Here is a 13,975-nt window from a genome sequence, read left to right on the forward strand (position 1 = left end):
GTCCAGAAAACAAATGGAATCTGGCTAAGTGATCATCTACCCATAATACGCGGCTCCAACGATGGAGGAGCCCCCGCCAGGCAGCCCCTCAGCTTTCCCGAAGGTCTAGGGGAAAAGCCTGGCCTTTTCTCCAAAGCTGTCAGCGGAGGGAAGAGGGCAAGCCAGGGCAGGCCCTGCCAAGCTAGAGAGGGGAAAGGAGAGGCCCCGCCGCTCCCGTGTCTGCCTCCAGGGCACCCGTCTAGCTCGCCCAGTGTGGAAAGGCGGCTCCTGCATCCCAGGGCGCCGCCAACCCCACCTATGTGGGCGCTCAGTTATGGGGTTGGGAGCTGGGTGACAGGGACCCGCAGGGCCGAGTGCCCAGAGCATCTTTGGCACGCCTACCACACGGGAAGGCGGGCAGCCTGGCATTGCCTTTTTTTGGGAAGCAACAAGTAACGCCCGAAAGGCGCCTCCTGAGAAAGGCAGGAGGGGTGGATGCGCCTCGGTAGGAGGAGCGCCTGCCACCCTGGTGGATCGGCGGGGCTTGGCAGCGAGCGTTTGAAATTTGAAATATGCCGGCGGGGAGCGGGGCTTCGGAGTCAGCCGGTCTGCAGCTCCGAGTGGTCGGGCGCCTGTCGGCGTGGCCTGCGTGGCCAGCGTGGCCAAGGAGCCGATGGTGTGGGCCCCCGAGTGGGCCGACGGGACGCTGCAGTTGTTCGTGCTAGCGCGTGCCCTGCCCCGGCAGGTCCCTAATTGCGCTAAAATGGGGTGCCGTGTGAGGGGGGAAGGGGTGTACTCTAGGCGCCCCCTCCGAGGACCCTCCTCGCCCCGCCCCTGGGCCCCTTCCACTAGTCGCCGGATGGGATGGGGCGGGGCGGGAGGTAGTCCCAGCCCCCACAGAGAGGGGTGGGCGGGCGGTCCGACCGTTCCGAGAGGGTAGGGGGAGTGGAGGAGGAGGAGGAGGACCAGGAAGCGGGGGGGGGGGTTGGGGGGAAGAGGGTAGGTAGGCAGGAGCTGGAGAACCAGTCGGTGGCGCGGAGGGAGAGGAACTGCTCCTTAGCCGTTCTCCCTGCTTTTTGTCCCCCCAAGTTCCTCCGACCCCTGCTCCGTGTGGGCTTGGGCTCGGGTCCCCCAGGGTCACTCTCAGACTCCCCACCCCACTCTTACTTTATCCTGGGCCCCCAAACTTCCGCCCCCCACTCCACCTCCCCAGGCCCTCGTTCCCCTCTCTTCCATTTCTCCCTCCTCTCCCAAGTCCTAGCTCCGACTCCTGCACACCACTTCGTGCAGATTCTCCTCCTGTCCCCCTGCTCTCTTGCCGCTTCGGACCCCAACTCCTTAGTTCCTCTCCCCAGTCTGCGCCCGCCCCAGCAGCAGGGCAAGGACTGAGGACCCAGACAGGCAGGGCCCCAGGGGCCGGAGCCCCCGAAGATGTCCTGGCACCGGCGGTGGCCGCGCCCTTGGCTCCTGTGGCTGCTCTTGAGGCCGCTGCTCCAGCCCCAGGTGAGCCTCCGTCCGTCTGTCTCGTCCATCTGCCCCACCGAGGGCCGGAGCCGACGGGAAGGGAGTTGCGGTCGCCTATATGCCCTCCCAGAGGTGACCTGGTTCATACCTTTCCCCGCAACTGGGACCAAGCCTGGGACTGGACTCCCTTACCCGAGGACGGGCCCTTAGCCGGGAGGGAGACTTTCTCCCCTCGAGGCTGATGCGGGCCGGCAGGGAGGAGGAGGGAGCCGACCCGTGAGATTTCGGAGAGGGCCCGAGGGAGAAGGTGCTAGTAGAATAGTAGCGCGGGAGTCCCTAGACCTTAGTCCATGCCTTCTTATAGAGGGGGAAACTGAGGCCCACTGAGGTGAGGGAGGGGACCCGAGTTTACTCCTCAAGTTGGCGTGAGAACCCGGACTAAAAAGCGGGTCTCTGGGCTCGAAAGAAGATCTCGGGTGGATTCGAGAAACAGCGGGGAACACGTTCTCCCCCTCCCCCCTTCTGGCCCGGAGGCTTTGCCCATATATGACATGGGAGCCTGAGCCAGGTGGGGGGCGGAGGAGGGGGGTAGTCTTGAGGCCTGGGAACGTGTGTACACCCAGCTTCTCCCCTCTCCTCGGGAGCCCCCAAGGCAGGGCTGTGGCTCGCAGATCATGAGCCGGAGATTCGGGGAGCGCCACCAGGCAGAAAACAGCCGGCCTGGGCGGGCACACATTTTTAAACAGGCAGAGAGGAACATGGAGCTGGGAAGACGCTCTGAGATAGTTTAGGACGTTTTACAGAGGAGGGATCCGAGATGCGGAAAGAGCCAACAGGGCTGGCCGGCAGACCGGGGTCTGGGCCCTTGGCATTCCCCTACTGTGCCCAACAGCGAACCTGCGGGCTCTTGGAGCCTAGACTGCAGGGATCCCGATGCTTAGAAAACGAACCGAGTTCAGAACCGAGGAGGGCCTCAGGGCCAGTCTGATGGCCACAGTTTACAGTAGAAGAGCCTGAGGTCCAGGGAAGGGATGTCCTGCTTAAAGGCACACATATCCATCCCAGGGATACCCACCACGGGTCACTAGGCCCGGGGATGGGACTTTTTACACTTTTAGAGGAAGGAATCGAGGGGGAGGGGCAGGTCTGGGCCCTTTTGGGGTGGGTCTTCCTCTCAAAGTCATCCATTTTTATCCCCCTCTGGCCAGACGACCTAAGCTCTCCTTTGGGAAAGAGTGGGTCCTCCTTACCCCCCAGGAAGTTCCATCTTAGGCCTAGAAGCCGGGTTTCATTGTAGGGCCCTCCTGCTCTCCACTGTGTGCCTCAGGGGAAGGTGCCATGCCTCTCTGGGCTGAAGGCCCAACCAGGCTGTTTGCCATTCCTCAAGGCTTTGTGAGGGCAGAAGAGGATGGTTTATTCCAGAAAAGTCCCGGTTCCATCTCCTCTCATGTAGTGTCGCCTGACATAAAGGACATTTCTTAAGAGAACCTGAAAGAAATCATTTACCGGGGTCAGAAGTCAGGGACAGGAGATGCAAACTGCATCCCCTCCCTGGCCCATTTTTCCATCCCTTGTCCACCAGACGGTCCCTGATGGGGGAAGAGGTGGAGCAGTGCTTTGTCTCTCTCCATATTTCTAAGTTTTCTTTTACTTTTCCCTTTGTCTTTCCTGACATCTTCTCCCTCCAGGTCCCCCTTCCTCTCTTTCTCCCATCTTCCCTGTCTCCCCTGCCCCCTCTCTGACTTCATCTGAAGGGAGTTGGCCTGGTTCTCTCTCCTCCCATCCTGGGAAGCCTCCCCCTTGCTAGGTCACACCGGAAGTCTCCTCAGGCCCCCCACCCCACCCCCACCCCATTCCTTCTCTTCCCTTCTCCTCACTGCAGCTGTTCCATATCAGTGTTTCTCTCCCAACCTTCTCCTTGTCTGCTTGCTGTGGCTCTGCCCTCCCAGCTCCCTCCCCCACCTCAGGCTGGGGCCCCCGCTCCCCCCTCACCCTGTGGGCTAAGCCTGGGGGAGTGGCTGGGGACCCTGGAATGGGGGGGGCTCCTGGCAGGGCCTGGCATCCCTCGCTCCTCATGGGCTCTGTTTCCCAGGTGTGGGCTGGACAGTTGTGCCCCAGCGGGCTCTTCCCTTGGGGAGGTCTGTGCTGTAACCGCTGCCCCCCAGGCTGGAGGACCCCAGAGCCCTGTGGAGAAGTTGATGCGCAGTGTAGACCATGTCCTTCCAGTACGTGAGTGTGCGCGCACGCGCCTGCATTTGAGGTGGGGAGGATGGTGGGGGAGGAGGGCTGGCAGTCAGCTGGGACAGGCAGAGGCTGGGATCTGGGGAGGGGAAAGGAGGGAAGGAGGGCAGAGGATACACTTTCTCATACTGTAATCAGCCTTCCTGCAGGGTGCTCTGACTTCTTCAGAAGCACTTTGAGGACGGGTTCAGGGGCCCTCTCTGACCCTCCCTCGTTGTCTCAACTTCCTTTGAGCCTCAGTTTCCTCCTAGGTAAAATGGGGACAATTAGAATCACCCACCAACCTCCCAGGATGGGGAGGAAAATGCACTGTAAACTTGAAAGTGCTTTAAAGACCTCCCGATTATTGTTCTGGAGGCCTCCTGATCAATAACAGATCGCCTCGTGAGGCCCGCAGATGGGGGCCGTGGAGACCCAAGATCACATGTGGAAAGAATGGCGAGGAATGCCCAAGCTGGAAGCTTTTAGCAACCGTCTCCTCCAAAGCTTTCATTTTACAGAAGAAGGAAAATGAGCCCCAGAGAAGTGGCTTTTCCAAGGAAAGCTCTGGAATTTTCAGAGCCAACAGGGGCCTTAGAGACGCCCCCGCCGCTTCCCCTCGTTTTACAGAGAAGGGGAAGTTCTTGGCCTAACAGTGAGGTAGTATCAGAGATGCTAGTCCAGCGCAGATCTGGCTTTGGATTCTTCCCATGGCACCCTCAGGCCTCACTTTGTCCTCCATTTCCCCCCACAGATGAGACCTCACCCCTAGAAGGCACTTCTGAGCCCTGTCAGCCATGCTGCAGCTGCCCCCTTGGACATTTTCTCAACAGCACCCACCACTGCCAGCCATGCAAGGCTTGCCCGCCGGGCAACGAAGCCAGGATTCCTTGTGGGAAGGGAACAGACACCGTGTGTCAGCCCTGTCCCCCGGGCACCTACTCCAAGGAGAGCAGCATCCAGGAGCCCTGCAAGGCCTGCACCCACTGCAATCAGAGCAAAGTGGTGGTCCTGGCCTGCACGCGCCTCTTCGACACCCTTTGCATGGGTGAGGTTGGGAAGAGGGGAGTCACCCCCCAGAAAAGGAGAGCCCTGTGCTCAGGGCCAACAACTGGGATGCAGGCTGGCAGAGCAGAGCAGAGACCGCCACAGGGGTCTGGGTTCCTCAGGGAAAAGCTTCCTAGAGATAGTGGAACAGGAGCCTTAAAGGACAGGGAGGATGTGGGAGAAAGAACATAGGTGGAACCCCAACATCAGAACTGGAGGGTCCCCTGACGTAGAAGGGACCCTTGAATATGGAATAGCAGAGCTGGCAAAGGGGCCTTGAAACAGATTGTCCAGGCTAGCAGGCATCTTAAAACAACACAGCGACAAAGCTGGATGTGCCCTTAGAACAAAGAACATTAGAACTGGAGATGATCCTAAGAGACCACCGACTCCAAACCCCTTATTTTTCAAAGATGGAAACTGAGGCCTAGAGAGGCCCAGGACCACAGTTAGTTAATGTCAAGGAGGATAATGACAGGAGTTCCAAAAAGGTTAAAAAAAATTTCTTAAGCACTACCAGGAAGGAAGTCTAGGAAGGCGCTGGAAGTCTGAGGAGATGGACCTTCCTTCAGTCAAAAAGGGGACCACACTGGGCAGACCATGAAGGCCTTCCAGGAAAAGGAATTATGGTTCCCAGAGTTCCAGGTTTCTCCTTTCCCCTGGGAGGGCAAGTAATGTCTTTCATTGTCAGAGGGGAATTACAAGAGCTAGATGAAGGTGCAAGGGACTGTGATTTAGACGTGGCAAGATGTCCTATGTAAGGAAACAGGGAGTGCGCTGCTCAAGGCCCTCTCTGGCACCCTAAAGAGGGGGGTCCAGTCTTCTCTCTCTAGTACATACTCAGTGCCTTCTGGTCCATTTAGTTTTCTACCTTCTGTTTCTCTGAGGTTCCTCAGCTTTCCAGGCCTGCTTCTTTGATGAAAGGGAGTTCCCAACCAATCAACACAGCCTAAGATAAAAGAGCTCATTTAGTAAAACTGTCTGTTTTTGGCTTTTCTCACAAGCCAGACCCCCATTCCCTTCCCAAGGCAATGCTGATCTCTCTCTAAGGCAGAATGAGCCTGTGAATCCTAGCTGTTTCATTATTTCTACAATGATAGGATTGAGCTTGATCTCTCAGGTCCCTTCATGGTTCTTTTTTTTTTTTTAATTTGGAAAATTTTATTTAATTAAGAATATTTTCCCATGGTTACAAGATTCATGTTCTTTCCCTCCCCTCTCCCTACCCCTTCCCACAGCCAACAAGCAATTCCACTAGGTTTAACATGTGTCATTGATGAAGACCCATTGCCATATTATTGATATTTGCACTAGGGTGATTGGGAGTCTACATCCACAATCATATCCCCATCGACCCATGTGAGCAAGTTGTTTTTCTTCTGTTTCTCTGCTCCCAATTCTTCCTCTGAATGTCCCTCAGAATTGTCCTAGATCACTGCATTGCCACTAATGGAGAAGTCCATTGCATTCGATTGTGCCACAGTGTATCAGTCTCTGTATATGATGTTCTCCTGGTTCTGCTCCTTTCGCTCTGCATCACTTCCTGGAGGTTGTTCCAGACTCCATGGAATTCCTCCACTTTATTATTCCTTTTAGCATAATAGTATTCCTCCCTTAATGTTCTGAAGCCTAGGATCCTCTGAGTTCTCCATTAGATGGGAGAATAGCTAGGGCCTTCTGGTATTTTGCTTGGGGTTCAGTGAAAGAAGCCTGGGTGGAGAGTAGAACTTGGGGGTGTCCTAGAGACTAGAGGAAGTAGTCCCAGTAGTTGGGCAGGTTTGTTGAAAGTAAGGCTTAGTTAGGCTAGATGGGAGAAAGGTAACTGGGGCTTCATGTGCAGTTTTACCTAGGATAAAAAATTAACAGATATAAATAGGAAAAGTGTAGGTTCATAAAATCAACTTCACAAGTACAAAATGGGGGACACTTTTGGTTAATAGTTCACTTGAGGTGCTAGGTGGCTCAGTGGATAGAGTGCCAAGTCTGTAGTTGGGAGATCTTGGGTTCAAATTTGGCCTCAAGACATTTCCTAGCTGTGTGACCTTGGGCAAATAACTTAACCCCCACTGTCAACCCTTAACACCAACATTGGTTCCAGACAGAAGAAAAAATCAAAAAGTCCAATTCATTTGAAAAAAAATTATCAAAAAATTTTAAGGGTAAGAATCTATTATCTTGGGGGCAGCTGGTTAGCTCAGTGGATTGAGAACCAGACCTAGAGATGGGAGGTCCTAGGTTCAAATCTGGCCTCAGCCACTTCCTAGCTGTGTGACCCTGGGCAAGTCACTTGACCCCCATTGCCTAGCCCTTACCACTCTTCTGCCTTGGAGCCAATATACAGTATTGACTCCAAGACGGAAGGTGAGGATTAAAAAAAAAAAAAAGAATCTATTATCTTTTCCAAGAAATTTACAAATGGGGGACTCAAGTAATGAGAAGGGAAGTAACTTGTCCAGTGTGACACAATGGTAACACAAATGGAATCTCTTTCCAGTTCTTCCATGAGCCATTCTGGCATAAATATTTTTCTGTTCACTACCAAGAATGTAGTCCAGCAGCCAACGTAGTCCAGCAGTCCAGACTAAATGGATTTTAGGCTGTATCAACAAGTGTCCCCGTCTAGGTAAATGACAATCACGATTTATTCTGCCCCGATCAACAATAGCTGCTTCATGTTCCATTCTGATCATCTCATTTTAGGAAGGACATTGATGAATTATTCTAATGGCAGTGACCAACATGGTAGCATAAAGGGTTCTTCTGACCCCCATCCTTAGGATCTAATGTCCCCTTGTCATCCTCTTCCCCCATCCCTTTGGGCTTTGTCTCTTGCTGTTCCCCTTTGAAGTTCCCATCCTTTTGCTCCTTTGTCCCTACTTGTGACTGTCACCTGTATCTCTAGCCTCTTTCCCATCCCCTTGTCCTAAACCATGTCTCTAGCCCTTCTGTATTCACCCGCCATTTAATGAGCACTTATGGAGTTCTTACTAGAGAAGGGCCATGGGTAGCCCCCTACAGGAGCTTTATCTCTGTGTCCTGGCCTGCTGTCTCCATCCCTTTCTGTGACCTTTCCCCTCTGGCTCAGTCTGTTTGGTCTTACTTTCTCCAATTGCTTTTGTTTCTGCCCCTCTGATTCATAGCGCTTTGCCCCATATTTCTGACCCTTTGTCATTCCTTCCATCCTTCTGTATTTAATTCTTTTGGCTCCTCTGTTCCTTTGACCCTCTGTTCTCCTCCCCAGATAAGGAGGGCAAGATGCTGAAATGCCTTTCTTCCCAACACCACATGGGGATTCAGGCAAAGTCATGTCATTTCATATGCCTTCGTGTCTTGTCTGCAGATCATGAGCAGATCTCTTTTCCTCCCCAATCCATCTTCCATTGAAAGAAGAGACTGTGTCTCCCCCTTTTCTCCCTGGTGTCTAGAATGCCATTGTGTTCAGAGTAGTTGAGAAATGACACTGAGGTCAGGTGGCTGCTCAGACTATGTGATCTCTAAGGGTTCCTTCCAGCTCTAAATCTCAGATTCCATGCCTGGAACTGAAGGGGGGGGGGGGGTGGTGTAGAAATGTTGCCTAACTCAAATGGGAAAGAGGGGTTCAAGCATGTCTCAGGAGCTGGGTGAGGGCCAGAGATGTTTATAGACAGGAGGAAGCAAGGGGAACTGGGGACCTAAATGCCTAAGAAATGTTAAGCAAGCTATGGCATAGGGAAGGTGGGCCAGGAGTCACAGGGAAAGAAAAGATCCTGCACGTGTGGCCCTGAGGATTTACCCCCCCCCCCCAATTCTTTTCCCAGGTTGGGGAATCCTCTCTAAGGCCTCCGAATCCCTCAGACCTGTGTTTCTCTAGTATATTCCTTCTCAGCCTGGCACTGCTCTCCCTAGCATTCTCTTCCTCCTTGGCAATATTCTTAATCTCTCTCCCACCTCTCCATCCTCCCTACACCTGATGGTGACTGGCCTTGCTCATCCTTCGGGCCCCAAGTTGTTATAGTAGGAGAGTATGATGTCTTTAAGGCCAAGGAATGCAAAGAGTATCTGAAATGAAAGAGTGAACAGTAGCTTTGAAGACTGTAAGTAGATCAAAGAGGAAGAAGTCTTTAAAAAATGCCATCAGATCAGATTGGGTTAGGATAGTAATGATCTTTGAGAAAATCTTTTCATTAAAGTTATGGAGACACAAACTAGATTGTAAAGAACTACTTAGGGCAAGGAAGTAGGGGAATCCAAGTTTTTTCAAGATGGTTGATAGAAACTTGGCATGATCACTGTATTGGATGGAAAGATCAGGAGTTTTGATCTAGCACCCTGTGAAGTATATTTGAGAGACAGATATTGCACCAGGGGAAAAAATAAAAATGCTGTTTATAGAGTACAAAAAAAAAAAGCAGCTGGGTTTTGAAACTGAGGCTGTGGAAACTATGGGCTGGGACCCAGCACCGGCTCACACTCTGCTGAATAACTGGGCTACTCAGGGTGGACCCATTCCCCCAAGGCCTCATCTATGGAAGCTACCCAGGCCTTTGCCCCTTGGTCTGTTGCCAGTCACTTGGTCTCCGGGTGGTATTAGCTTGTTCATGGGTGCTCTATCCTTTATCTCTTCCCCAGATGAGGAACTGCACACCCTGATCCGAGATGCAGAAGCCAAGGGTGCAGACTTGAATGTCTCCTCCACCTTCCCTGCGCCTCCTCCGGATTCTGGCATCATCATTCCCATCTACTGCTCCCTACTGGCCGCTGTGGTGGTGGGCCTCTTGGCTTACGTTGCTTTCAAGTGGTAGGTGAAGAGCCAGGGCTCCCACCCCAAATCCAGGGCCCAGCCCAATGGGAAGGGAGAGTCCAGGCAGGTGGCTAGACAGGGAGTGTCCCAGGGCTTCTCCATGAGTGCTTTGAGGCTCACCCTTTTCCACCTACCTACCCGACAGCTGGAGAACCTGTAAACAGAAACAACAGTTGGCCAAGGCTCGGGCTGGGGAGCTGGGGGTCACTGAGGGGGAGAAGCTGAACAGTGATAGCAGTATCTGCCTGGACACAACAGGACTCCATGAACTCCATGGATTGGGCAAAGGTGAGACCATCACTGGCATGTTTCCCCAGACCCCCCTGCCCTCGTCTCTACCAGGCCCAGGCCTCATCTCCTGTGTACCCCCTTCCTCCTCAGGGGCCCAGCTGGAGCCGTGTCGGTGGCATCTCTATGGGCAGCTCCCCAGGGGGCAACAAGAGGAGGTGGAGCAGCTTTTGGAGGCGGGCAGCCCAGCAGGCTGGCAGGTCTTGGCTGAGCAGCTGGGTTTTGAAACTGAGGCTGTGGAAACTATGGGCCGGGACCCAGCACCTGCTCACACTCTGCTGAATAACTGGGCTACTCAGGGTGGGTCCGGAGCCACCCTGGAGCGCTTGGAGGCATCGCTGAGGGCGATAGGCCGAGAGGATGTGGCTAGGGCTCTGTCTGGTTCTGATGAGGGTAACTCCATGGTATGAATCTCAGGCCTGGGTCTGTTGACCTGGGGCTTTCCCTCCACCACCTTGCTTCTCTCAGGGAAACATGGTTGGCTTTGATTTCAGGGTCCACCTCCTCTATACCTCTGATCCAGCCAGGCCCCTTGTGTCCTTCCTCTGCCCATGGACCATTACCCTGGGCCCAGGAGACTGTTGTCATGTCTGTTGGATAGGAATAGTTTTGGGTCCCTGCTTGCCTGACCCAGGGAAGTCCCTTGAGATAGGGGCTGGATGGAGTAATGGAAGGCTCTCTTGATCCTCCTGCCAGGGTGGGAAGCTTCCAGTTCTTTGGGGGTAGGAATTAGGTAGATGGAGAGGGTCTCCAAATCTTTATATCCACCCCAGTGTTTGGTCTCATCATTTTTGTTTACAAATTAAAAAAGAACGTGTCTAACTTCTCAGTTCTGTCTAGCCTTTCTGGAATGGGAATGAAAAGGAAAGCAGGGGGGAAAGAATGTGGGGGTGCTGCTGAAAACCATTCTATGGGACCAGGACATATGGAGAGATTTCTCTGGGTCCACTTTCCTTTCATCAACACCATTGTTCCTCCACCCCCAGAGCCTTTTTCTTTCTTTCTTTCTTTTTTTTTTTTTATTATCAGAGAGGAGAGACCTTTTACTTTGGTTCATGTCTGGGATTTACCAATGCTGAAAACTCACAGGGGCAGATACACACAGCCCACGAGAGGCAGGGCATGAGGAGCCAGTTCTATTACTCCATGATGTCTTTTTCTATCTAAATCCTTTCTTTTGGTCTTGGAATCAATACTAAGTAGCAGTTCTAAGGCAAGGGCAGGGCAACTGAGGTTAAGTGACTTAGGTGACTTGCCCAAGGTCACACAGTTAGGCAGTGTCTGAAGTCAAATTTGAACCTAGGACTTCCCATTTCTAAACCCGGCTCTCATTCCACTAGGCCACCTATCTGTCCCTTTTGACGGGCTTCTTACAACATAAAATATAACAGCTAGAAATGAGTTGAGACCAATCTAGTTCTTTTTTGTGTCATGTCTATGGGAGTCAGGTGAAACTTATAGCCTCCTCAAAATGCATAGCTTCTTAAGTATATCAAATTAAATACAAGAGGCCACTTAAATGTAATCTTTCCAGTTCTTCCATGAGCCATTCTGGCATAAATATAATTTTCTATTCACTACCAGCAAGTGTTTTGTTAGCTGTACTTCAGTCACTTACCTGATCCCTTTATCCATCAGTGTCTGAGGCCATTTTGTCATCCAGGTTTAGACGGGGCTAGTTGGGATTTCCCCTTTCCTGCTCCCTCCCCAGACAAGAACCTAGAACAGAGGTGACAATAGAAGGCTGCCAATAAAATGAAGGAGTTGGGGGCCTATTTACTGTCTAAATTCCTTTCTAGTTCTAAATCTCACAGATGTCCAGGCAAGGTGCATAGGGCAGGCTGGCTGGACTCTTGAGAAACTTCTCTGTACAACTCTTGACTCCACCGGAGTTCTACAATCAAGAAGTCAGTTCTCATTTGAGGGCTGGTGACTCCTTGGGGAATGAAGGAAGTGACTAGAGCTAGCTGCATCATAGTTTCTTTTTAAATTTACCATAAAAATGGATGTTGATAACTATCAAATGGCCCATCAGCCATCTGTCAATTTTATTTTAATAAAAAAATTCTTTTCAGACAAAAATATCTGCCTACCTTTCCTCCCATCTGAAAAAGCCAGAAAGACAAAAATTCCCATTACAAACATCTATAGTCAAACAAAAATTCTTTTCCTGATTAGGTCTCATTTGAAAATTGAGGAAAAAATGGTTTGTCTGCAACCTGAATCAATCACTTCTCAGAATGTGGGCAGCTTGTTACATCAAGAGGCTTCTGGAATCATGGTTGGTCATTATGATGACCAGAGATATGAGTTTTTCAATCCCAGCCTTTTCATGGATCAAACCACAGTAACCACTACTAAAAAGGCTATTTCAGAGCTTTGAGAATCTGTTGTGCCAGTTAGGGGGTTACCTGTCTTGGAATCATTCCTAAAGGTACTTAAGTTTCTGAAATAAAAGGATGGTGGTGGTGGTAGTTCAGAAACCCTTGCCATTTTCCTATCTCCCTTATACTACTAAGTATACTTATACTCCCTTAAACAGGTGAAGAGAAAGGAGAGGAATAGGAAAAGCCAGCTAGGAGAGACATTAAGAAAAAAAAAGCAATAAGACATGGGTTTGAAATGGAGCTCTGCCACTCAATACCTAAGTTAGTGGATCTCATAGTCCTCACCTGTAAAATAAAGATTCCAAAGCCCCTCTCAGCTATGACATCCCATGTTCTAAGAGTCCCTCCACCTAAGAAGCTGCTTCATACTGACTCAGGGCCTTAGAGATCTAGCCAACAGGAAGAGCAGCTTGGCCAGCAAAGAGGCCCTTGTCTTTTACAAAATGTACAAAATGTACTGAAGGTGCCTAGACCTGCTGGGAAGAATCAATTGGATATTTCAAATGCTTTTAAACTTATTTTCAAACTGGAAAAGGTAGCTTTTTTTTTTGGCCTTGGATTCAGAACCACCTTGTTCATATCTGAGAAAGCAAGGGACTATGCAGTTCAAGAAAAATCCAACTTCAGGAGAAGGGCAAGCCAGTTCTGGCTAATCAGTAACTAGTATTAGTTTTAATAGTAAGTACCAGTTTCTGCTTTGTAAACCAAGTATTTTCCATACATCATACCTTTTGCCCCACAGTAGAAAGTGTCTGGGAAGCTCCTATAACCTAGTTCTCCTATTTCCTCAAGCCAATCCTCTTTATATTCTGCCATCTCACCAACTTTCCTGCACCAAATTTATTATCATTTGACAACTTTCTTGCAAAAGAACAAGTCTGTCCTTGGCCTCACTCCCTTAGTATGACTCCTTGGCACAAAGGCTGAGATCAGGGGTTAGATGAACTAGCTCATGTCACCCACACATACTAGTTTGTTACAAACACTACTCAGAAAGCAGAGTAGTACCTCAGGCCTCCATGAAACCCTAGAAACCTCCCTGGATAAGCAATTTGATCTTGTTCTAAGAAAACTGAAGAAGCCACAACAGATGAGATGACATTAGCACTCCAAAGAGTTTTTTATATTTATATTGTGCTTTAAGGTTTGTAATGGACTTTATTACTATTTTTTAAAACCCTTGCAGATCCTAAGTATCAGTTTCAAGGCAGAAGAGCAGGAAGGGCTAAGAAATGGGTTTAAGTGACTTGCCCAGGGTCCCAAAGCTATAAAGCACTTGAGACGACATCTGAACCCAGGCCCTCCCATCTCCAGGTCTGACTCTCTAGCTCCCAAGCTTAGCTGCCCCTGCATGATCTCATTTGATTCCCACAACTTTGTGAGACAGCTGCCAGAGATATTATCCTTATTTCATATCCTCAAGTTTGAGCCCCAGTTGACTTACCTCACTGTGAATTACTCGAACTCCTTCCACCTCTATGCCTCATCTGTAAAGTATGGGTAATTCTTGTACTTCTACCTCACAGGAACGTTAGGATGAAACCACTTTGTAAAAACTTGGAATTCTTTAATGGAGCCCCTATTTTATTGAGAGGAAATCCCAGCACTAGAACAGGTTGTACCTCCACCCCCTTACATTCTTGGAGGATTCTGTCCACACATCTCCCAGAAAGGGTTTCTGAGACCCTGGAGGCCTTCTGTAAAGGGGAAATGAGATCCTACTTGCATTGGGCTGAGGCAAAGGACTTAGATCTTCAAGCACTCCAGAAGCATGAACTAGCTATCACTGCTTCCAGGCTCCCCTATAGCA

At 50.7% G+C, this 13,975-nt stretch overlaps 1 protein-coding gene across 1 annotated transcript; it reads left to right on the top strand.

The window, feature by feature from the left end:
- Window positions 1-974: 974 nt before the first annotated feature.
- LOC100024870 (tumor necrosis factor receptor superfamily member 16-like) lies at window positions 975-10,600 on the top strand. The gene is made up of 6 exons (XM_007499726.3): window positions 975-1,482; window positions 3,536-3,668; window positions 4,418-4,711; window positions 9,319-9,487; window positions 9,636-9,778; window positions 9,872-10,600. Exons 1-6 carry the CDS (start codon window positions 1,411-1,413, stop codon window positions 10,186-10,188), a joined length of 1,128 nt encoding a protein of 375 aa, XP_007499788.1. The 5' UTR covers window positions 975-1,410; the 3' UTR covers window positions 10,189-10,600.
- Window positions 10,601-13,975: the final 3,375 nt, after the last annotated feature.

Source organism: Monodelphis domestica, chromosome 7, assembly GCF_027887165.1.
Source record: "Monodelphis domestica isolate mMonDom1 chromosome 7, mMonDom1.pri, whole genome shotgun sequence".
Classification (NCBI taxonomy): domain Eukaryota; kingdom Metazoa; phylum Chordata; class Mammalia; order Didelphimorphia; family Didelphidae; genus Monodelphis; species Monodelphis domestica.